General features: G+C 51.9%; 1 protein-coding gene across 2 annotated transcripts in view; it reads right to left on the reverse strand.

Moving 5' to 3' along the window:
- Positions 1–18,341, reverse strand: part of Sdk2 (sidekick cell adhesion molecule 2) — a 277,637-nt gene extending 259,296 nt beyond the window's left edge. The window contains 1 exon segment of one of the 2 annotated variants that reach the window (NM_001413325.1): positions 17,126–18,341. In NM_001413325.1, the coding sequence (NP_001400254.1) occupies positions 17,126–17,198 (73 nt within the window). In that variant the 5' untranslated portion in view covers positions 17,199–18,341. 2 annotated transcript variants of the gene reach the window in all.
- Between the last annotated feature and the right edge of the window lie 7,355 nt (positions 18,342–25,696).

Raw genomic sequence — 25,696 nt, forward strand, 5'->3', positions numbered from 1 at the left:
TACTGATCATCAGGGCTGGGGTGGGGCTCCCATTTTCTGCATTTGGGGCGGTCTGCTGATTGCTTCTGAGGCTGGTGTGAGGAAAACTCCCAGCCGCTTCACAGGATAGAAACCACCAGAACCCAGGGACCTAGGTTCACTTGGGGGAGGCACAGCTGGCATTACTAAAGGTTCAGAGGTTAAAGGAAGGGGTACTACTGAACACCCACTCTATGTCATGACTGGGACAGAGGGACAATCTCTCTGGCTTTGAGGAGTCTCCCTAAACTCCCTCAAAGACCAGCCTTGACATGAGTCTTCCTATCTTCTGAGCGTTCCCCAAGGCCTTTGTGGCAAAGGCTTGGTTTCCAGTGAAGCACACCTAAAGTTTCCAGACCTTCCAATAGTGTTTTGTTTTGTTTTGTTTTGCTTGAACTCAGGGTAGACTGGAAGTCTTTGGGTCCCTGAAGCATGTCTTTGGAGGGAATTAGGGGACCACTCCCCCTCTCCCACAGCCCCTCCCCCATTATCTGCTGCCTTACCACAGGCATTCATGCAACAGGGGTCCAGCTGATCACATATGGAAACTTCAGAAACTAGGAACCAAAGTCAGCCTTGTGTCTTAGGAGTTGTGGCGTCCAGGGTCTGGCCTAGTCTGCTGACTCAGGTTGAGACCTGTCTCTCATCAGAGCAGAGGCACCTGAGGTGGGGTGAGCTGGGGTACTTTGCTGAGGTATCACGGCGGGCAAGTAGCAGGACAGAGATCCCTGCTGGAGTATTGGAAGGCAGCAAAGCCGTGGCTTTTCGTATCTGGCCTCTTGTGAGGTAAGGAGCCAGAGACAGTGAAAGCATCGTACACTGACAGGACCAGACATGCAGGCACCCGAGCCTTAACCCCTGGCTCTCATTCTCTGGCATCTTGTATGAGACTGAAGATAAGCACAGGATTGACCAAGCTTGCTTACCGTTCTTCAGCCTTGACTTACCCTTGGGGTCTGTGACAATAGGGTCCCCTTACCTTGCCATGCAGGGAGAGTAAATGGGGTCTGGGAACAGGAAACAGGTACTTGGGGGACTGAACTTTCAGAGTATGAAATGACTCCAAGGAGAGGAGAGACTTCCACGATCCCCACCACCCCATCTAGGCAGACAGGGTAGACTGCGCAGGGGACATGTGTGGTCACTCTAGACGGGTTTTAATGCTCCCTGACATCATCTTAAAACTCATAACTGTTTCCCTGCAAGGGGCTGCATTGCCATCTTGTGCCAGGCCCTCCAGATGAGGAAGCCGGCCTGCCCTGCCAGTGAGCCAGCAGACAGACCCTCTTCTAAGGCATCTCTCATGGAGCCGTGACTGCATAGTACTGAGCCAGGCAGAGAGAGTCTGTGGAGCCGGCTGCTGCCAGGCCATGGACCCATAGAGCCATAGGCTTGGTCTCCAAGGAAATCATAGGAGAGGGAAGAGAGCAAGAAGGGGCCCTCTGAGGGTAGGGACAGGGGAGTCCTTGTCTTCTAGGTTGGTCTGCAGTGACAGACTAACCAGGTGGTCAAGGCTGGGTTATTGGGTGGGGAGATAAAATGGGAGCAGCTGTCTCAGGGCCTTGTCTCTCTGAGGAAACCTCCATGAACAAGACCCAAGTACAGGGTGGATGGGCGCAGCTGTGTCAGCCTGTCCAGGTCCTGTGGACTCTTGGCCAGGCCCTCGTTTCCCTTTCAGGACTGGCCAAAGGGGAAAGGACAGGCCAAGTGGCTATGTTCTGGCCTGGCAGTCCCAGCTATGGGGGAGGGGATGCTCCCTCACCCCCATCAGGAACCCATGCCAGACATTCACCCCTCAGGGGCCTCGTTCCCAGGAAACAGGTGCTGGCACTGGGCGCAGCTGAGGAAGGAATGTGAACTTGTGGCAGGGCAGGGTGGGGAGAGGTTTCCTCAGCCCAGGACATTCTAGAAAGCAGTGGGGCCGGGAGCTGGGGGCATCTGGAGACCAGAGCAGAGTAGGAGGTCTCACCCAGGATGCCTGATCTAAGGTTAGACGCTAAGAGCTTAGAGTACCTGTATTAGAGATAGAGAGTAATATGTGTTTCACTGGGGGTCCCTTGTATATGAATGTTTGAGTGTGTGTGTGTGTATGTGTATATATGTGTGTGTGTATGTGCGCATGTTTGTGTATGTATGTGTATGTGTGTGTGCATGTTTGTGTGTGTATATGTGTGTATGTATGTGTATGTGTACACATGTGTGTTTGTGGGTGTATGTTGTATATATGTGTGTGTATGTAGTGTGTGTATGTATGTATGCGTGTATGTGTGTGTTTATGTGTGTGATGTATGTGTGTGTATGTGTGTGTTTATGTGTGTGGTGTATGTGTGTGTATGTGTGTGTTTATGTGTGTGGTGTATGTGTGTGTATGTATGTATGTGTTTGTTTATATATATGCGTGTATGTGTGTGTGCATGCGCACATGCTCTCACAGTGCCTGTGTAGAAACCAGAGGATATCTCTTCTCAAGTGTTGGCCAATCTCCTTGCGTTTGGAGACAGACCCTCTCACTTGGCCTGGAACTGACCACATAGTCCAGGCTGGGGTGGCCTGCAAGCTTCAGGGAATCTCCATGTCTCTGTCTCCCCAGCACTGGGGTTACAAGTGCACACCACTCTGTCCAGCCTTTTCATGTAGGTTCTGAAGCAAGAACTCGGGTCCGTGTGCTTCCACGGCAAGCGCTTTACCAAGTGAGTCATCTCCCCAGCTCCGTCTCCGTGTGTGCACTTCCCAGGTGCAGCCAAGAATTAGGCTCTGGGAATGTGTTCTCCATCAATGGGTGTCTCAGGAGGACTCTTGCCTTTCTTGCTCCCCCCAACCCCCACCCACCTCTGAAGAGTCCATGTTCCCTGTAACTTGGCTCTGGCTGGGGACAAGGGTTCCAAAGAGAGCCCAGTAACACTGTCTCATGGGTGAGCAGTGAGTCTACAGTATTTCCTGCACCAACTTAACTGGCCGCTCTGTTCTTTAGGGTGGTAAGGGCCAATTCTTGAGTCCATGAGGGTAGGAGGAACTCAGGAGTGAGCCTAGGGAGCATGAACCCAGTGTACAGGGCAGTCATTGCCATATTTTACCCTCCGGATGAACCTTTTCTGTTTTCATTATTTACATTTCTAGAGTCAGAACACACCTTATGGATTATATAGCGCCTTCCCACCCTCCTTTCCTCTCTCAGGGACATGAAAAAACACAGCATGTCTTACAGTTAACATGTCCTGAGTCAAAGATAGGCTAGTGATGGCGGCCATGTTGGTGATGGAGGCCATGTTGGTGACGGCCATGGATGTTCCTGTCACATCGCATGCTTCAGTGTGTACTGTCTGACACTCGAACCAACTTCTAGGGTGATCTGGGTTAGGGAACATGTGTAGAGACCCCTCTCCAGATTTAAAGGGGAGGAGGAATCAGCAAAAGGTCATAGACACAAGCTACACAGTCTGGATGAGTCCTAGTAGTGACTTGTAGAGAAATCCCAGGTAAACACAAACAGGCCAGGAATATTGCTAGGTGTGCTAGGCTCCAGAGCTAAACCAGACACCCCTTCCTCTAAGCCTCTGTACGTGAGGAAAGTCACTCAGGTGCTTTAAACCTACATTGAACAGACAGGGAAACAGAGGCCTGGCTAATTAAGTTAGGGTAAATAAGACTCTTGAGTGGCAGAACTAGGCTAAGTCACAGACTGGTAATTGGGAATGTGGCCTCTTTAAATTGGGTGGGAATCATGGGGGGGGGGGGGCGACGGTCCTGAGCCACCATAGGCGGAGAACACAGACCTAGAGCCTAAGGCTTGGGAGGGTGCCTGAATCAATGTGCTCACAGGTTGGGTGACTTCGAGCAAGTTTCCAGAGCTCTCTGTGCCTCCATTTCTTGATTCATATTACGGGGCTGGCTAACATATCTACACACACGGGGAGGGGCTAAGCCGGGAAGTCGCACAGGGCGTTTGGAAGGGTGCCTGGTGGAGTGGCAAAGGCTCCGTCTATGGAAACTTTTCTCAGTACACCTGAATTCTGGGAGTCCCTGGATGTGAATTATGTAGGAGAAGGCCGGGTTCCCTGAGTTCTGCTCTGGAGCCTCATGTATCTGGGGCTAAGCTTTGGGGCGGCAGGGGGAACCTAGAAATGTCCATGAGAAATCAGAAGCTCTACCAATAAATCACAGGGATCCTGAAGTTTAAAAAAAAAAAAACAAAACAAAACAGGTAGTTAGGACAAGAACTAGCCCTCTGATCTACAGGTCCCCCTCCCCCACAGCCCCCTCCCTCATGACCTAATTCTGCTGATGTCCCCATCTTGCTCAGGGGATGGGCCAAGGAGGAGGGACCAGAGAAGCCTTAGACCTGTTTGGCTGCCTAGTTTCCCGGACTAGAAACTAGAAAACCATATAAGGAGGGCTGGAAACCTCCCAAACCAGGAACCTAAATAAACCTTTTTGTTTGTTCAGTCGCTCACTTGGGTATTTTCTTATAGCATTGGAGAACTGACTAAGACACACACACCAAGAGCAAAAACTTTCTGAGTAAATAAAGAAGATCAAGTTGCCCCTCATCCCAGTACAAAGCCATAGGCCTTGGGATTCAGATATTAATAAAGCTGAGCTCTGAAGTAGAGGCAGACACAGTCAGTCCATCTAGATAGAAGGAACTTAGTCGTAGCTGTAACACCTCTGCTCTCCTCAAACTTTTACACTAGGCTTCCTCAGAGTTTGTCCCTGGGCCAGCACCATTGTCAGGACTTGCTAGAAATACAGAGTTCTAGGCCCTACCTCTGACCTGTTAGGTTTGAAACTCTGGGAATGGGGTCCCGAAAAAGCCCTCAAATGGGATCCAACACTCCTGGACACCCTCACTTTATAATCAGACAGGGCCTCCTGAGGATGCAGAGAGAATGGCACAGCCTCACCTGCTCCATCCCGTCTGCTCCAGTCTCCAGGGCCTGGCACCATATCAAGTCTGAGCTCCCTCCCCTCTCCTGTCTATCAGAGTCTAGGAGGGCCAGCTTGGTCCTGTCTGGACTCAGTCAGTGCCCTCTGGTTCTTCCCAGAGGAGAGGAAAAGAAGCTGAACTGGAAGCCTGTTCTCTATACTCAGTGCTGGGCATTCCAAGTTTCTGGAGACACAATGCATTCTAACATTGCAGGCGAGGTGGCAGGCCAGGGGGTGTGAACAATAGGCCGTGTGTTTCCTCCCACGCCTTCAGGCTGTTCTAGAACCAGGGCTACATCGGGAGGCTGAGCCATCAAAAGCAGCACTACCCAAAGGCTGGTTCTGTTTGCCTTCGCTCAGGCCAAGCATCCCCTTCCTCTCCTCCTGGTGTCGTCCATCCCTTTTAACTGGGGGCTTCCAGAACTTTCTAAGTTCTCCATTCAGCACAGTTTAAGGAGAAAGACATTCAATGCCAAACCCCCTGCCCTGTGCCCCCCGCCCGCCCTCGACAGTCCTTTGCCTCTTAGGTCAAGGGGGATGGGCAGTGGACAGAGTTCTCTGGCACCTGAAGCCCCAGCCCGCAGCATCCCTGTCTCTCGGCGGCTGCTCTCTCTTCATTACTCCAATCACATCAACTCTGACAGGCGCGTATTTATTACTGTCCTGACGACAGCCATTTCTCACCCAGTGATGCGCAGACTGATAATGAGCTTGGAGCAGAGCTAATGAGGAACTCCCCCGGCCCTCCCTGGCAGCCTGGCCTGAGACTGCCCATCTGCCAACCCCCAGAAGTAGGAACCACACCCCAGGCAGGGAGAGGAGGCTGAACAGAGAAGTCCTGGATGATAATCCTGAGTGGAGCTCAATGCTGCCCACAGAGAGGAGGGAGAACACAGAGGTGATGGGCATAAACCCTGGGCACAGTCTTGCTCCTTTCTGGCTTCCAAGACCTTGTGCCAGGGCAGCAAGAGACAAACAATGGTGCTGGTCAGGCTGGCTGCCAGGCAGGAACTGGGAGGCTGGACCGACATTTTGGGGGTCTGGTTCCCAAAGCACACAATGTTTAGAGAAGTCAGGAGGAGATCAGGATAGGAAGAGAGCTCAGTCAGTGAAGTACATGCCTCACAGATATGAGGCCCTGAGTTCCATCCCTAGACACATGTATGAAAACTCTGGGTACAGACTTGTAATCCCAGTGTTGAGGAAGCGGAGACAGGTGGGTCCTCTGGGCTCACTGCAGGCCACTGTCTTAAAAAAACAAGATGGACAGCTCCTGAGCAACAACACATAAGGCCTTTCCACATGCCTGCACACATATTTGCACATGTACCCATATGAACATGCAAGCACACACATGCATACCATGTGAACATATGTGTGGACACATGTACAGATACACCCACATGAACATTCATGTCAATACATGTGCATGTGTACCAATATAAACATGTGCACACACACATATGTACCATATGAACATGTATGTGTGCAAGCACATCCATATGACCATGCATGAACACACATGTGCACATGTGTCTACATGAACATGTATGCACACACATGTGCACCATGCGAACATGTATGCATACACATGTGCAAGTGCACACATATGAACATGTATGCATATACATGTGTGTAAGCACACCCAATGACCATGCATGAGCACACATGTGCACATGTGCCCATATGAACATGCATACATGTGCACCATGTGAGTAGGTATGCACACACGTGCACCATATGAACATGTATGCACATGCATGTGCAAGTGCACCCATATGAACATGTATGTACACACATGTGCACATGCATTCATATGAACTTGAATGAACACACATCCACATATACATTGGGAACAGATAGATGACAGAACCATGTTGGAAGCGCTTAGCTAGTGCTGGCTGTCCAGGCAGAGCTCGGTGCTCAGAGCCACCACAGAGAAGAAACTATAGTGAAGAGAGCGCTTTGCTGGAAAAATGTTCTTTTCTAGAAGACAAATTCAAGCATGCCACGGAGAAGCTACATATTAGGCTGTTATCAGCTGTGCAGGTCTTAGGGTGGATTTTTTTGCTGGATCTTTTCATAAAAACTCTAATTTATGTGAACAGCTTTCACAGACACGCCATTTGCCCTTCATCTACACCAATAAGAAAGTTAGCCAGAAAATATTAATGTTGCCGGCGCTGAAGTTCAGAGATAGTTGGTTTCTTGCCAAGGTCACTTGACTTGGAAAAAGTGATGCATACAGATCGGTGGCTTCCAGGTCAACGTCCCTGTCACTGGAGTTCCTCTGAAAGGCACCCATACACCTGCCAAGAGTCCTCTTCACTACTAACTTGACTGGGTTTGGAGTTAACTAGGAATTACGTTTCTCAGACTCCCATGAGGATGTTTCCAGAAAGTGGGGAGGGAAGCCCTACTCTGAATGTTTGTGGGGGACACGGTTTCACAGGATGGCGTCTTCAACCAAACACAAGGCAAAGGGAGCTGCGTTCCACCATTCACCTCTCTGCTTCCTGACTACAGAGATGATGTGTCTAGCTGCCCTTAGCTCTTGTCACCATGAGGAGGTCACTGCACAGGACTGTCCCTTCAAACCATGGGTCAAAAGAAACCCTTCCTTAAGCTTCGTCCATTGAGAATTTTGTCATAGCAACGAGAAAGTAACTAATACACAACTGTTTAGTGCTCCCTTTCCCCAAGGAGAGTCTGAGTCTTCCTCACCACTTGGCTTCAAAAGCTTCTGCAACAATGTTTCTGATTGGCTAGTCCAGTCTCAATCAAAATGAGAAAGGAGGGGCCAGGAGACAAGTCTTCCAGTGGCCTGGGGGCACTTGGCAGGGGTGACAACCCAATGCCACCCCCCCTGGCAGGTGGTTACCCTGGCCCACAGCCAGATGTGTAACTCAACTGCTTCAGAAGCTTACAGAAATGTATAAATGAAAATGGTTGGAATAGATACGTCAGGCACTTTAGAATTTGCTAGGAGACATGACCCAAGAAATCATCCTGGTTTTTCCATATACCCCCAGAGGTCCAGGAAGCTTCAGGATGGAGTATGCACCTCAGCCAGTATCGTATGACTTTAAAGCTATTCTCCGTGTGCTCAAATGGAATTCAGATACGCTATGGAATGGAATGGAAGCTTCTATTTATTTAGGAAATAAAATACTTGCAGGAAAAGCTTATATGGATGGACAGCCGATTAGGCCCATGCAGCCAGACCCCCTTAGGTATACTCCACCCTCTTAGCTCTTGTAAGAGCTCCACCATGGCAGCCATCTTGGAAAAATCTGGAACTGCCACCAAATGCCCCCACCCCTTCCCAGAGAGGACTCTTTAGTCACGGGGGTCCAAAAGCCCAACCCAGAGGGACCCAGTGAGAATCTCAGCGGAGGCCTCTGGTGTCATCCACTTTCTCTCCTCTCTGGCTTCACGGACTTCCGTGGGCTCACTCTTTAAAGGGTTAACTTTATTAATTGGGAAAAGTAATTGACGTCTAATACCTTCATCCTTGTTGATGAAGCGTTATTATCTAGACTCAAGGAGTTTGTAATTAAAGAAATCAGTCTCACACACACATTACAAGATCAGTCAGCATCAACAAGGCCAAAGAGGGTGGGGCACCCAGCATTCAGGCTTACTAAAGAAAAAAGGAATGTAGCCTGTGGACATCACGAGGGGATGGGGTATCCAGTTGACAGATGTCCCGAGGGAGTGGGATATCCTGTCTGCAGGGTCCCTGATAGGGCAAGATCCCCAGTCCTTAGTTATCTAGATAGGATTGTATCTCTTAACTCCTTGGTTCCCCAAGAGGACAGGGCATCTAGCTTGTCGGCATCCAGAGAGGGTGGGGTACCCTACCTGGGTGTCCTGGGAGGACAGAGCATCTGACAGAAGTCATCCTGAGGGGACAGAGTACCCTGTCTTCTCACTAGCCTGTAGGCATGCAGAGATGATGGGAGTCCAGCCTGAGCGTACCTCGAGGGGATGGAGCCCCTAGACTGTGGGTGTCTTTAGAGTGGGAGCATTGAGGTTTGTGTTATAGCTGGGGTCAGTGATGGCTTCACATGAGACTTTGGGGGGATAGGATCTAGGTTAGTGGAGAAGACCGAGAGTCCATAGTGAGGAAGGGAGGGACGGGTGCTCATAGCCCCCTTGGCGGTGAGGCCGGCCTGAACATGGATTAGAGCGTGCATACAGGAACAGGGAGGGGAGGGGCTGACCGGTGACTCATAGGGTCCCTGCACTCAGAACCTATGGTGAACTCCCTGTGGCTGAGCTCATGGAGAACTGAGGAAAGCTTGGGTTTTCCACAGAGGGGGAGGCCATCTCACGATGCACGCCCCCCCCCATCCGCCCCCCCCCAGTCCCTGTGTGTGCCTGAAAAGCTGAGGGATGCCTCACAGGAGACTGGTTTTAATCCCTTGGACCTATTGGTCCAAAGCAGTGTGGCAAGTAGTGCCTGTGGGGGGCATCTTGCCTAGATCAAAGGCAGTGCCCTGGGAAGCAGCTGACCTACATTCCTATTCTCTCTTTCTCTCTCTCTCTCTCTCTCTCTCTCTCTCTCTCTCATTCTCCCCTTTCTAATTCTCTGCCCCCATCTCTCTCTTTCTCACCTGCTCTTTTGTGGTGTGTGTGTGTGTGTGTGTGTGTGTGTCCGTCCATCTGTCTGTCTGTCCATCTATCCATCTGTCCATCTGTCTGTCCATCCTCCAGCAGTGCTGGGGACCAAGCCCAGGCATTGTGTACACCATTATCCCTTTTTTCTCAGACCAGATGGTCTTCGCATGTTCCTGGTTGCTTCTGGATTAGATACTAACAATATTAACGTTTATGTTTTTGCTTGTTCATTTGTAACATTTGTTTGTTTCTTTGTTTGTTTCGGTCATCCTTCATGGGTTGGTTGGGCTGAAGAGCCACCCATATCAACTTGACATTTTATGAAAGGATCTAGTAAGAACGCCGACCCTGAAGTTTGCACAGCTGTGAACAGCTGCCTGTGTAGGCTTTCTGGGGGGCATGTTTGCATTTTAGGCTAGAGACAGTGAGTATCTTAGCCTAAGAAATGGCCGATGCAGAAGTTTACATGTCACGGGAAGAGAGAAGAAACAGAAGTCTTTGGGGCCAGGGTGACTGCTTCATCCCAGGCCCAAGGTTTATCTTGTTTCTCTCCTACCAAGGTGAAGAAGGGGTAAAGAGAAGTCTGTATACTGATCAATATTCTAGGAGCTTAGCCTATCTCATTAACCCAGCCACAGCCAACAAGGCTGGTAGGACTGTTATTACCCTTTATAAATAAAGAAACTGAGGCACATGCATTCTCTGTGAGTTACCCAAAGCCACCCAGTCAGTGAAGGACAAGAAGAAACACAGGGGTTCACCCACGATTAAGGCCCCTCAGCAGTCTTTGCTTACCTAGCTGGACCTCTGATGCTTCACGCTGCCTTGGTGTCTACAGTTTAAAAAGACACGGAGAATCTGACTTAACTGATCCTGAGCTCATGTTATACAGTGGCAATCCAAGTGCATGGGACCATATCTCTCCTGTCACCTCAATTCTAAGCACGTATTGACGGCCTCCCTGGTCTAGTATTGACCAGAGGGGCTCCCAGGGTCCTGGCTCCAACAGCCCCTCGAGTTTCCCCATGTCCACCACAGAAGCTCAGTCCCCTATGTGAACCACACGTCAGTAATATTTCCTTCTCCCCGAATGATCAGGACATCAAAGTTTCATGGCCCCTTTGGGCCACTAATCGCTTCCCTAGTTGGCATGAAATTTTAATTGTTTTTCTTCCCTCTGTCCTTCCCCATCCCACGTGGAGTCTGGTCACGGGCAAGCCAGTCATCAAAGCCTCAGGAGACATAAGGAAGGCTCCTCCAAGAGCACTGGAAAGCCCCAGGCAGAGGATGGAAGGAAGGAGGAATCTTGAATTCTACCAAGCTCATGCCTTGTGAGACTACAACAGGGGTGGAGGCCAAAGTCAGGAAGAAAAGGGAAAGGAAGTGTGTGGGGGAGAAGGAGGTTGATGATGATGATCATAATGATGACGATGACGGCGATGACGATGAGGAGGAAGAGGAGGAGAAGGAAACTCAAAGTTGCCCTAAGCTCTGCTAACAGCTCTGGTCTGCTAGACTAGTCCTGTCTCCCGAGAGCACAGCAGGCCAAGCATCTCCCAGAGCAATGGTTGAGTCTCACTGAAAAGATGGCAGGAGATGCGAAGGGGCAGCCTGGCGGGGGCTGGGGGGACAAGGCAAGAAGACACACATTAGGATCACAGAATTCTTGCATCATGCTGACAGTTTGGCACTTCAGCCACAGCTCCTGGACAGTTAGCTTTGCTGAGTTTCTCTATTTTTTTTCTCCCTTGACATTTGGTGGGGCCATAGTTGATGCTGGCCAATGGCTGTAAGGAGAGGGACTGATATCGACCTTTGGATGCCGACATGGCTTGTCTTGTCTCCTCCCCTCTACAGGATCCTGTGCATCATATACAGGGCGTCTAGAAACAGGTAGTCATCACACCAAATATTTTACCCTGCCTTTCTCCTCCTGTACCCCATGAAGGTAGAGGGTAGCCGGCAGAGACTCAGAAGGGACCCCAAAGCTATTCAAGCTCCAAGGCCACGCCTGCTAGAGGCAGCCTCTCTGGCAGAGCTGGAGCCAAAGGTGGCTGGGAAAGGAATACCAGAACATCTGAGGAGAGTTCTCCCTCAGTGGCAGACTGGAGCCACCAGCAAAGGCTACAACTGTGGGGCACAGGCTCTTACTCTGGGGTGCCCTGCTGTTTAGCACAGGAAGTCTTTACTGAACCAACGAGACCACAGGCACTAAGAAACCACTCATCCATGCCATACTGGAAGCTGGAGAAGTAGGAAGGGTGAGGTGGCGAGAGGAAGCATGATTCATTTATTCACTCACTCACTCATTCATTTATTCATTCATTCATTCAGACGTATTTGTTGAGCCCTTGTGTACCAGGCACTGCTCTTGACGCTGGGCATTCAGGAGTGAATACAAGAGAGAAACTGATACACGAAAGACCAGCATTAAACCATCAACTCAATGCACTGAGAGAGAGAGAGATGCTCTGCAGAAGGAAGGGCAGAGACAGCGGTGCCCACTCTGAGACGCCATGGCATAGTAGCTTCCAGATGGGGAAAGGGACACCAGCTGAGTCCTAGGAAACTGGGTGACAGTAACTACAGGAGCGTTAGAGGCAGCTAGAAGTTGGCTTTCAGAGAGTCTGAGGACAGGAGGCTCCACAGAGGTATAAGAATGAGTAAGTGGGGGGGGACCTGGTGAGAGAGCGGAGGAGGGACTCAGCCGTCCTTATAGCCATGTGACCAGAACAGTCTACACCTTTCTGGCTCATCAAGAGCATCTGCAAAGTTATTTGGATAATCTTACTTCACCACCCAAACCACCCCAAGGAGCTAGATGCTGCCTGTCCTCCCCTCACTTCAGAGACAGGGAGCAGGTTCAGCATCATGTTTGATGAAAGTGGGGGCTGAAAGGGGTTGACCCAAGTTGGGAACTCCCGATCCACCGGCAGCTCACCGCATCAGGAGGGTTTTGCCAGGCTCCTGGCTCAGCCATGGTCTGGTTCATGTTCCCTTCCTTGAGTGTGCCCAGAGAGGTGCCAGTTTCCTCTCTCACATCTGGGGCGGGGCCCCGGGTAGTCCTAACACTCTTTCACCCAGCCAGGCTTCCTGCTTCTGCATCTGCCCAGCATGAGGGCATCAGGGGCTGGCAAGTGGTGCATACCTAGGGAAGTCTCAACAACTGGCTTGTTTTCCTTTCCGTTACAGGCTGTAGACCAGTCTGCTGCTGGCCCATTTGTTGCTATTGGCATCCCAAGGCCCCAGGTTACAATGACTAATTCTTACCACTTATAGGGCGCTCCAGGGGGATGTGCTGGGGTTGAGGGGTGGGGTAAACTGGATAACCCAGAGCAGCTCGGTAACCCCATGTCAGTTCCGGCTCCAGTTCCCCACTCCCCCCAAAGGGGCCAGAAGTCAGGGAACAGGGCAACCAACAATGCACCATCTAATTCTTTCATCAACATGAGGCGACATCTAACAGCTTCACAGTTGACAGTAATGCGCCCACCATTGCATGAGGGTAAGGAAGCTGGCCACATGGCCACTAGCCCTAGATTTGCAGGTAGAGGGCGGCTCTGGATAACTTCCCTGGCATTCTTTAAACCCATAGGGCAGGGAACAAGCCCATTCTCTCTTTCCTTTAGCTCACAGCCCAGCTGTGTCCTACAGAACAAGGTCAAAAACGTTCCAATATGCAGTTTAACACACCATCTTAAACCCAGCCATTGAGGTCCTGCTTAAACACCAGTCTGCTGTAAAGGATTTGGCCTCCTTCCCAGCCTCCCTTCCCTGATGGAATGAGGTTCCTGGCCCCTACTCCCACCTTCCAGTAGAGGACGTAAGGGAGAGGTGGTCGATAAATGTTTGCCAAGCAAGTGTGTGCGAGAGTTTTCACAGCAGGTGCAGGCTGCCTGCATGACTTGGCTTCTGCCTCTGGGTCAAGAGTGACCCCACCCTACAAAGGGGGAAATTCTATAGCCAGAGGCAGCAAGAACCAAATTCCATCACTCATCTCACTGTCCCAAGAGGTTCCAGACTGACATCAAGGGGTACTCAGGGTGAGAGATGGACTGGCTTCGGAAGAGAAGGGGATGGAGAAGCAGGACCGTTCCCCACTCCCTGCTCGTGCTCCTGGGGAGCTTTTGACAGCTGAGCCCCGGGCGAGCATGACACTAGGCCTCCTGGTAATTAGCAAGAGGCCCTGATCAATAAGTTATTTTTTGCTGTCAGTAATTAATAATTACAGCTTAGCCACACCATGTAATTAAACTTTCATCCCATTCCCCCGTGTGCTGTTTGGCTTTTATCGTGATTAGCTCCCAGCACTAAACTTTCTCCCTTTGGGACTCTCCGGGAGCTTCCGGACTAGAGTTTCTAAGGCCTCTGTCAGGGTTTCCCCACTGTCTGGTTCATCCAACCGCAGTGCCCTCTTGTTCTACGCCCCTCACCCCTGGTGCAATTCTATTGAAGAACCTCCTAGAATGGATGGTTTGGCAGCCCATGCCCTCCTCCCTGTGGCTTGGGCAGGCCAGGATGCTGTCTAGCAATGGCCAAGCTTACCAGCATATGAAATACAACCAGGGCCTTCCAACCCCAGCTCCTGGGGGAATGGTGGCAATCTTCATGGGACTAGTTCCCGGGATCTCAGAGCACTAAGGACCACTCCAGGAAACATCAACGTAGTAGTCAAAGAAGGAAGTTTGCATCTCTCTCTCTCTCTCTCTCTCTCTCTCTCTCTCTCTCTCTTTCTCCCTCTCTCACTTTGTGTGTGTGTCTCACTGTGTGTGTGCGCGTGCGTGTGTGTGTGTGTGTGTGTGTGTGTGTGTGTGTGTATGTGAAGGACTTGCAGGGGCCTCTCCCTGGAATCCTTCTAAGCCATGCCAAACCTACAAAGAGGGAGTCAGTGCACCCGAGGTACAGATGGGGAAACTGAGGCTTCCAGTGACTGAGAGTCTTGCAGAAATATCTCCACAGCTGTCTTTGCCAGATCACAAGAGCCCCTCCTTTCCAGTTTGGGAGAGAATGCATTTTTCAATGGGATGACTGAATTTTGTCTGGGAAACGAGCTGGAATCACGTAAGATTGATTTTAGGAGAAATGACCGAATGATGGTTTTCAGTACAACCAGGTAATGCAGCTTAGTGCAGCACATGGAAAAAGAACTAGGCAAAAGTCTCCATAATACCCGCCAGGAGCAACCTCAGGGCACTTGTTTCAAAGGAGAAGCAGCTGCTGGGCATCCCTGTGTGTGCCCTGGCTGCAGGACAGACCCTATAGGGTCAGAGAGATGCTGGAGGTTTTAACTCTTCTCAAAGAATTAATGGCAGGAACTTAGAGGCAAAAAAAAAAAAAAAAAAAAAAACAACCTAACCCCAAAGCAGATTTTTAAAAAAGACCCCGTGCCCTAACCTCACCCCTTGGATAGCAGCCCAGCATTGCTCCCCACCCCCCAGGTGGAGTCCAGAAATTTTCTTCCCACAATTCTCTGCAGGGCGACAAATGGAAGGAGGGGGGCAGTGCTGACAAGCAAACATCCAAAGAGCTAGAGATTATAATCAGAGCAGAAGGGGCTTGGGCAGCCCTGCACTGAGAGGAAATAGCTACCAGTATGTGTGTGTGTGTGTGTGTGTGTGTGTGTGTGTGTGTGTGTGTGTGTGTGTGTGTGTGTGTGTAGGGGGGTGTCAGAAAAGTGCTTCTCTGATCCTGTCAGGAGAATGGAGCGCTTCCTGGGAGAGGCATGGGACCGGGAAGCCATTAAGTTCAGTAAGACACTGGTGTCTTGACCTTAGGAAGGTGGGCAGCTGACGAGGTGCCTGAGATGTGACCACACTGAGAGGTGCTCTGGGGACTCCACAAGGGCCTGGTCCTAGATGGGAGACCAATTAGTGAGCTACCTGCCCCTCCAACAAGTCACACAGTCATGGTGGAGTCAGTCTGCAGGAAGGTGGAGCTAGAGGGTTCCACACAGGTTGCTACCCCTCAGAGACCCCTCCCTCCATGGCCATCTCAGAAAAGTTGACCTGCTACCCAGAGTGGAGGACACCCCATTCCAACTCTGTCAAGGCCATTGTCCTGGGTCCCCACGGCCTCACCACGGTCTCACCCTAGACGAGAGGCTACGGAAGTACCCGCTAGAGAAAGAAGCTCAGAACTGACCAGGTCTCCATCTGAACACCTATCCTGTGTACCGGAGTGCTCTTGGGAAGGTAAGTTTGTTGCACAGGGCCTCAGTTTCCCCATCAGTTAAATGGCTACAAGAATTCGATGACCTCTGAGGTCCCTGCCTACTGGAAGATTTTACGACCACTATAAAAATAATAACTTTTATTGCCTTACATTTATGGCGCTCATTAGAAAATTTCGAAGTGCTTTTACCTAAATTGCCTTGTAAAAAGTCCTCTCCTCAGCCCCGTGAGCGACAACGGATCATTTTCATCTCTGATCTTGGCTCTGACGCTTGCCTGGCTTGGGACACGGTGGCGACCCTTCTTTTCTGAGGTCCCGGGACCCCAGAAGAGGAGAAAGGCTCTGTAGGGAGATTGCAGCGCCATCCCAGTCCCCCCACGGCCCCACTCCCGGCTCCTGGCTTCCTGTGAGTCTGGAAAATCAAAGGGATCTAAAGCTAAACCGGTGAGTCTGGGGATTCAATCTAGACTACTTCTCCCTTTGCCCCCAGCAGGCGCCGCTCGGCCACCACGGCCACTACCATCTGGATCTTCGAACCCCAAACCCAAGAAAGCTCGGTGCAGCCTAGCCTACCACGACCCTCCAGGGGACCCCAGAGATGTGCAGGCGTCCGCCTCAGGAGGCGGGGAAGGACAACCCCATCACACCTCCTTTCAACACACCCTCTGCACACCCACTAGCCCTTCATCGCCAGGCTGTCTGCTCGGGGTAGCTACAGATCAAAGCGGCAGGGGCCAGACACCCAACTAGCAGTGGAAGCTGAAGGCTGGGGCTGCCCGCTGGGTGTGTCGGTGGTGGGGGTGGGGGTGATCTGCCGCTGTCCTCGCCACTGGGCTCCAGGACCACGCCGCCAAACCGCCCCAGCTCCCGCGGCTGGCTAGGCAGCCAGGCGCGGGCTCCCATATGTGGTCAAGTAGAGTAGCTGCTCTTGAAGGAAAAATCAAGCGAGCCCCGACTACGGCTTCTTCCCAGCTTCTGCCTGCCCCATCTTCTCACCCCGGGACTACCCAGTGCCTGCCTGGTATGGTTTTGCCCTTCCTGTCGGACGTCGAGCAGGATGAGGAGCTTAGGGAGTTCAGTGGAGCCAAGACATGAAATGACGCGCCCCTCCTACCCCAGTCAGAGGGTATCTATAGAGGTCCACCTACCGCACCTCCGCTTTTCTCCACCTCCCCCTGGCCACCTCACCTTTCCGGTCCAGAGAGGCCAGAAGTACCGGGGACACTGCCCCACCCCAAAGAGAGCCCCAAAAGTCGAAGAAGCGGGAGCATTGAGACGTACACGAAATGGTCCAGCTTGGGCCAAACGCGGTGTCTTAAGGGGACACCTCTCTTCCGCCCACCCGAACCCCTTCTCCAGTTCCACGTGGAGAAAGTCGCCCATACCATACCTTGGGCCCCGGCTGAGTGGATCCGATGCAGGGCCAGTAGAGTCCAGATCGGCAGCCTCCACATGCTGGGCATCCTGACGGAGGGGTCCTCTGCTGTGCCCTCCTCTTTGCGAGTTGCTTTATAATCCTGTGGGGTCCCGGGAGACTGCGTGGCCAAGTCCTGGACGCTATGACCGTAGGGACCGCACCAGCGACCCCAAATGCTTTCTCCTCTTTCTGTGCTGGCTATTCCGTAAGTCGAGGGGAGAGGAGAAAGAGGCCAAGCCTCCTCTCAAACTCGGGGTGCCTGTATTTCTTAGCACCCCGACTCAGACTACTTCTCGAAGGCAGGGCGACCCCTGCGATCCGGCCTGGTCGCTAGATGAGCTCCGGAATGAGAGGACAACTTCAGGAAACTTCCTTCTGATGGCCACGTTGCCCGCCTCCCGCCCCTCCCCGCCCCCTGGTTGGGTTCTCCCGGGCCGACGTAGTCACCACGGTTCCAGACGCCCGGCCCCTGGGACTGGATGCTAGCAGAACACAGTGGCAGGCGCGGGCGCCGGGTGTCTTTGAGATGGGGCGCAGGGCTCCGGGGGCGCGGTTAGCATAACGGTCCGAATCTCCCCGGAGCCGGAGCCGAAGTTTTCTTCTCTTCTAACTTTGCAGAAGGCATCTGGCAGGGCCAAGCCACCCTTCAGAGCTCCACGGTCCTCGCACCCAATTCAGTGATTTCGGGGGATACGTCCCCTGGGGCTTCAGTGCGGGGCTCGCCCTAAGCTCTGAGCACCTCCGACTACCAAACTTTGCGGGTCCCACGGCCCGGCGCGCAGCCCCGTGCACCCATGTCTGCGCCAGCTGCGGGCAGGGATAGATGCCCGGTTCGGGTACCGGGCTGGGCGACCCGGGTTCCAGCCAGTGCTCGGGCGCGGAGCCTCTTGCGGGCGATCGGGAGGAGAAGACCGGCGGGTCCTGCTCTCCGCCGCACCCGGGATGGAGGTCGGCGCGAGCTGCACCGGGAGAGCCCGGCCGGCAGTCCTGGGATCCGGGGTTTCGGCGCCGCCTCGGCCGCCCGGCGTTTTCGCCCAGCGCGGGGACCCCAGTCTCTGCGGCCGCTCCCGCGCCTCCTCCGCGCCTGCCGCTCGCCCACCTCGGCAGCCGCTGCCTCGCGGAGCCTAGAGCCCTGGGCTGCCGGGGCTCAGCGTCCTAAGAGCCGCTCTGCTGCCGAGCCTCAGAGTCTGCCTGCGTCGAGCCGGAGCTGCGGGGGCAGCGGGAGCCGGGGACGAGCGCGGCGGAGGCGGAGACGCGGAGAGGGGGGCCGAGCGCTACCCCGTGGCCGCGACTGGAGCGCAGCCTGCGCGCAGGGAGGGGGCGGCGGCGGCCCTGAGCCAGGCCCGGGAGCGAGCCTCGCAGAAACCCAATCCGTGTGCGCGGCCGCGGGCGCCTGGCTTCTCCGGGACCCACCGGAGGGCAGTAGTGCGGGCCGCGAGCGAGTCGCTCTCTCTGGCCTTGTCTTCTAGCTTCAGCCTTCCCTCCCTCCGTTCCTCCCTCCCTCCCTCAAAGGCCTCATCCAAGTCTCCCATAGGCAGGAGACCCCAGCACCCCTCTGGACATGACGGGGCAGGACAGTTTGGGAAGGGTGTGTGTGTGTGTGTGTGTGTGTGTGTGTGTGTGTGTGTGTGTGTGTGTGTGTGTGTGCATGTGTCGGTCAGCCGGTTGGTTCCAGTTTTTCCTTCCTAGGTCAGACTCTTTAAAAGTCTGGAAACGCTCAGGGCGGAGAGCAAGATAAAGGGAAAGTCTGGGACTTGCAGAAAGCTGAAAAAGTGAAGCTGGTGCCAAACTCGTGCGTTCTTTGTTTCTTCTTCTTCTGAGCTCCCCTTTAAAGGCACATTGGCAGCGGAGACACAATGGAGAGAGCCAGAGGGGTCCTCCCTCGTGGCCCACGAATGGGAGCAGAATGCACCTTCCGGTGTGGGAAGGCCAGGAGCTGTAAGACCCCTTTAACAGTTGCATACACGGGCAACAGGCGTCTCTACCTCCGTGGGCTCTTTCCTCTATTAAAAATATTAAAAGTAATATTTTGCGGCTGTGTTGGCATGAAAACAAATATATTGCTACATATTAAAACATTTTCTTTCATTTAAAAGTTCATTTAATTTTTCCCCTGATTTTAAAAGAAATTAAAACATTTCCGTGGGTTTCCTAAAAGACTGTGTAGTCCCTGGCACTGAGCCTGCTGGGAGAAGTCAGCCTTGCAAGCTCGGTATTTTGGCTGGAAAAGGAAGGAATGAGGACCTTCGCCTTTGCCAACCTTTCTCTTCATGCCCCCTGAGCCCAGGTCTTTAGAGACACACCCCTGTTGTCATCCTGTTCTGGTCTTTACCCTTCAAGCATCTTAGTGACTTTGAGGGCTCTGCCTCATCCTCTCCAGTCCGGGCCACCTTTTCTCCTCGCTGTGGAGTGAATAGAGGCACTGAACACATCTCATCGCTCTTCCGGTCTCGGTCTCTCCTCACCTGCCTTGGAAGAAAGAACTGTGAGCATTTAGTGGAAATAGATGAAAAGCCAGCCTGCCTATCTTCGGGTTTATATTCGTCCACTTCAAACGCTGCTTTTGCCTTTTCCCCTGACAGCCTGTGCCCTGTCCAGGCCCAGTGCTTGCTGTGCGGCTGAGTTTTTCACCCAAAAGTGAGTGGCTTTAGGGGCAGGCAGCCTAGCTCTCTTCCCCCTCGGTGGCCACGCCCCTCCCGTCGCCGAGAAGCCAAGATTCTGCCTCCCTAGCTCCAACCCCCAGACTCGGCAATACACGCTTGAGAGCTCAGGCCCTGCCCAGCCCATCAGGAACAGCTGTTCTTCAGGGTGTTGTTGCACGGATTGCTCACAGAGGGGGCCTGAGAGTCAGTTTTGCAGCAACTGCTTCTTAGCCAGCAATCCGAGCGGAGAGACTGTCTGTGCCCTTGGGCTGGAGTTCATGTGGGTACTAATGTCTGAAATCTTGCTGGATTTCTCCATTTGGGTCCAGTGCTCAGGCTTGTAACTGTAAGAGTCTGAGTTAGCTCCTCTCAGGCCCCAGAGAGCATTCGTGCCCTTCCTAAGAGTAGACCTTTTGGCACAGCCAGGTGCGTCCGTTTTACCGATCTAGACGCTTTATCTCCACGGTAGGACGAGGAAAGGGAGGGTGCTCTCTTGTCTTTGTAGGCAGTCTTTCATGCCCGCGTGGTTAAGGGGAGGACCTATTCCCGAACCTCTCAGCCAGTCTACTTCCACACTTCTGGAAAAGAGAGAGGATTTGGGGAGCGCCTCAGCCTATGCAATTCCAGAAAGGTAGATTTCTTCTAATCCCCCTGAGAGGAACTTATTTCTGGAAAAGTCACCTGCAGACACCTTTCCCTCATTGTTGGTGCCCCTAGAATAGTTAGGTTTCCAGAGGACTAGGAAGATAGCTTAGTGGGTAAAACATTGGAGCCCCTGAGTTTCATACCCTCCCCGAGAACCTGCCTCACAGAAGGCCAGATAGTGGGGCTTATGTGAAACCCCTGTGCTAGGGGGGATGAAGACCGGTGGATTCCTGACCAGACAGTCTAACCGACTTGCTCGACGAGAGCGTATCTTAAAAAGCAAGGTCGACAGCACCTGAGGATGGACAGCTTAACCTGCCCTGTGTCCTCCATACAAATGTACACATATGTGCACCTTCACATTAGAACACATATATGCACGCATGTGAACACACACACACACACACACACACACAGAAGGATACAGAAGGTGACGCTACTGTGGGTACCCCATCAGGAAGGTCTGTGTGTCTTTCTAGGCTCTGCACCCACCCCACTCCCATTGTCACCCCACCCCTTCAACTGGATGCACAGATAGAGGATACAGCTCTCCTGCAATGCTCTGGGGACAACTGAGTCTCCTCCTTTATGTAGGTCCCATCTCCCGCCACCATCAGGACTAGTCCTGGGGCAAGACTTCTCTCTGTGTGTTTGCCTCTGAACTTAGACGGAGGCCAACAGCAGCAGCAGAATTCATTCCTGGCTGCTCCAGAATGCCTACGGGATCCCTTTAGTTAAAGTGGTTAAAATGTCACCTCTCCTAGGAGAACATTGTGGAACACAAGGACCGCCTCTACACCATACTTGTTAGTGAGAGGGTGTTATTGGCCAGGGAGATGTCATAGCAGAGGGGACACATTGCTATTGTATCCAGGAGGAAGACGATGGCTGGAGCAGGTAGGGAGGCTGTTTGCTCTCACAGAAGAGCATCCCCTCTTTCCCAGCCTTGGACAGGAAGCCCAGCCTCTGTTCCCTTTCACATAAACAGAGCTCAGGATAGGTCAGGCAGAGTCGGCTTTTTGATGTGGTTACTGTGTAAAAAAAAAAAAAGAAAAGAAAAAAATTTTTTTCTGTTTCCATCTCTGGTGTAACAGGAGCTAGAACAGAGTGTTCAATTACAGGATCAGACTGTGTGTTCCACAAGCACTGGGTGGCATCAGGGACCAGTGGGGACACCCTGGAGGCACAGACAGACGCTCCCAGCATACATAAGTCACCCGAGTCCTTCGCTGTCGGTGGCTCCTGCTCAAGCTACAGGGTCCCACCCACGTCTGTGAAGCCCACTCCCACGGCTGTCTGGCTGTAGTTGAGGAGGCAGAAACGGTGAGCCAAAAAACAGAACATCACATCATTCAGAAGAGAAATGAGGGAGCAGAGAGGAGCCAAGGCTGTGGTGATCCTCAAGCTATGGATATTTAGAGCAAAATCCCAGACACTGTGTGTGTGTGTGTGTGTGTGTGTGTGTGTGTGCGTGTATGTGTGTGTGTGTGTATATATATATATATATATATATATATATATATATATATATATATATATATATATATATATATATATATATATATATATATTCTTCTCAGTGCCATGGTTTCAGCATCTCCTTCCTGGATTATAGTTCTCTCTCCATCACAGCAACTCAGGGTGCTATAGATGGGGCCTAAGCAGACTCCCCTCCCCTCCAGGGACCTTCAGAAAGCATCTTAAACAAAGGAGCTGAGAAAACAAGTCGCCTTGAAATACAGGTATATTAGTGAAGTTTCTCATCACGGTGACAAAACACCTGCCAGAAGCAACTTAGGGAAGGAGAGACTTATTTTAGCTCATCGTGTCGGTGAGGACAATCCATCATGGCTGAGATGAGACTGGCTGAGAGGACTTCCTAGGTTGCCCTGGGAGCTTGTGTGGTGTGTCTTGTTCACATCTTGGGTAGATCAGGAAGGAGGGAAGTAGAGAGGGAAAGAAGCGTGGACCTAGAGCTCCTGGGATATCACCTTCAAGCCCACCCCATCTTCTTCCCCTCCACTACCTAACCCTAGACACACACACACACACACACACACACACACACACACACACACACACACACACACACCATTTCGCAACCTCTCAGAACAGCGCCACCAGGTGGAGACTCAAGAGCATTGCATGGCAGGAGGTAGACCGTTAAGACAAAGCTTCTAGCGGTTATTATTAATAGTAGTCTCTTCCATGTTGTTCTGTTGGACAATAGAAAGAAGAAAGTGGAGTAGATGTGGTTTAGTAATCCCCTATGAAAAGAGGAAGGTTCTGGGTCTTGGTCAGCTTGGCAGCCGCGATGAGCGCAACAGACAGGGTTGCTCTAGCGGAAGACGCTTGCTTCTCACAGTTCTAGGGCCCAGGGAGTCCAAGCTTCAGGTCCTGGTTGATTTGGTTCCTAGTGAGACTCTTCTTGGCTTGGCCAAGCTGTGGTCTCTTTTCTTTTGAGACAGGATTTTTCTGTGTAGCCCAAGTTGACTTCAGACTTGCCAACCTCCTGCCTCAGTTTCCCTGTGCTGGGATTACAGGCTTGAGGGGATCACACCCCGTTCTTCCTCTTCTTATAAATATACTGATCCCGAGGATCAGATGGGGATGTAGTTCCGTTGGCGGAGTGCTTGGTTAGCAAGCATGAAGTCCCGGGCTCGGTCCCCAGGACTGTATAAACTGGGCATATGGTGGTATACGTCTGTATTCCAGCACTCAGGAAAGGTGAAGGTAGGAGAATGGGGCTTCGGGATCCCCCTTGGATGTAGAGCAGATCTGAGATTAGTCTGATGTACAAGAGACCCTGTTTCCACAGAAATAAAGGAAGGAACATAGAGAGAAAGGGAGGGAGGGGGCAGGAAAGGGAGGGCACAGAGAGAGTGAGAAAGGGAGAGAGAAAATTGATTCATTGTGAGGGGTCTGCTTCCACGACTTCATCTAAATCCACACCCCACAAAGACCTTACTACCACACTTGGATTTTTGAATTTGGAGCAAATCACACGTGCAGGCCCTCTCAGATCCTTATAAATTTTTCTTTTCTTTTGCTAGCAGAAAGGGGTGGTGCACACCTCCGGCTGGATTTGGGGCATCCAGAACCTTCAGCCTCTCTGTGCCAAGGCCCAAACCCACACAGTTTGAGCTTTTGGCTTCTGAGCCCTGGGGTGGGTCTGCTGGGGGCGGATATCTACGCTTTCCTGCTAACATCCACTCATTCTCCAGCAAAAGAGTTCCCGAGACTTAGAGAGACTGAAAAGATTCTCCAAGCACAGATACCAGTGTGGAAATACTCACAGCTATGTTGGTTGGGAGCCAGATGCAAGCCAGAGAAAATAGAGGTTAAGAGACCACAAGAGACAGTATTTTAAAACAATAAAACTGCTAAATGTGGGCTGGTCTGGGACAGAAAGAGAGTGCGTGAGAAAAGATAGCCCTCTTTTGTAGCTAGGGCTGTTCTTGCAGTGGGGAAGCCAGCGGTTCTTAGGTCCCAGATGAGCTCCCAGCAGGGTGCTGAATAGCACTGGACAGGAGAGGGCGCTCTAAATGAGAGTCGAAGGGGCCTAAGGAAGGAGGAAACTGACTGAGACAGAGCACTTGCTTTGCGATTGTAGGAATCGTTTTCTTTGACAATGTCTTTAATGTGTCTGCCATAAAGTGCAGGAGCATGTAACCACAGAGAAACCTGCCTCTGGGGGGCTGGGTCATTGATCTTTGAATTGGATGAAGATTTAGAATCATTTAGGACCATTCAGACTCAGAGTGATAAACTCTGACTCAAGCGAGGTTTCATTAATCTGCTTAGAACAAGAGAGACCATCGGATCTGCCCTTCGGGGGCCACCAGAGCCAGGTTCTTACACCTCAAAGGGCGAGCGTTTTTTGATCAAAGTTCCAAGCACAGAGCTGACCTGCTTGTCCCCTTTCCGCTATGCTACATGCGGGCCTGCCCCTGCACTTTGCTCTTGTTGATCCCCGTGCTTGCACTGCCCTCCTTCCAAATGGCCAGGGGGCTCACGGCTTTGCTTTTACAGCAATGTCTTTTAAATGGTACCTGACCAGTGAGGCCTGCCCGCCAATCACTCTGGAAGAGCGACCCAACTCTAGAGAGATAGTCAAAGCATTCATAACCGGAAGAGCAGAAGTTACCTGACCTCTGTATCCCCTGATGGCTTACCAGTCCAAGAGTACACACAGGTGACTCTCCCCCTCCCCCTTCCCTTCCCCTTCCCCTTCCCTTCCCCTTCCCCTCCCCCTGCCTCTCCTCCCTTTCCCCTCCCCTTCCCCTTCCCCTTCCCCTCCCTCTCCCCCTTCCCCTCCCCTCCTCCTCCATTCCTCCCCCCCACCCCGCTGTCTCTCTCACAGACACACACACACACATTCCAATTTTCTCTTTTGCTGCTATATGGGGGTGGGGGCATACACGTGCATGTCTGTGTGTATACCTGTGCTTCTATGCGTTCAGGTACCTGTAGGTGTGAAGTGTGTGTGGGGGGGAGGCAGATAACAACTGCAGGTGTCCTTCATTCTTGGGTGATGTCCCAGTTCCTCTTCCTGCTGCTGCGATAAAATACTCTGATAGAAACGACACTAAGAGAGAAAGGGTTTGTGCTGGCTTACGGTTCAAGGGTAGCCTCTCATAACGGGGATGTCAAGTGGCAGAAAGAGCTGGGTCACAGCACACACACAATCAGGGAAACACGGAGAGAGGTAAGAGCCTCCTTCTGCGCAACAGCCTTGCCCCACTTTTACAGCTCAGGATTTCAGCCAAAGAATACCCCCAGTCTGGTTAAAAACAGTCTCGTCACATCAGTTAACATAATCAAGGCCATCTCTCGTAGGCAGGCTCATATGTCATCTTCCAGGTAATTCTAAACGCTATCAATGGACAGTGCCAGCATCCCTGGAACCTCCCACCTTGTTTTCAGACGATCTATCTAGAACCTTGCAGGTTGGGTGAGGCTGGCTGGCCAGTGTGCCCCAGACGCTTGACTGTCTCCACCTCCCTAGTGCTGGGATTGCAAGCATGTGCCACCATACCCAGCTTTTAATATAGGTCCTGGAGATGGGATCCATGTCCTCGAACTTGCCTAGGAAGCACTTGACCAACAGAGTCATCTCTGAACCTCATTTTAGCATTTTTTACCTCCAGCTGATATCCTGGGCTACAATCTATCCCTCTAGCTTGCCTGGTTATTCACTGCCCGCCTTCCCTCAGTGGACTGCAAGCCCCTCGAAGGCAGTGATTTTTCCCCCCGT

Source organism: Rattus norvegicus, chromosome 10 (assembly GCF_036323735.1).
Source record: "Rattus norvegicus strain BN/NHsdMcwi chromosome 10, GRCr8, whole genome shotgun sequence".
NCBI classification, from domain to species: domain Eukaryota; kingdom Metazoa; phylum Chordata; class Mammalia; order Rodentia; family Muridae; genus Rattus; species Rattus norvegicus.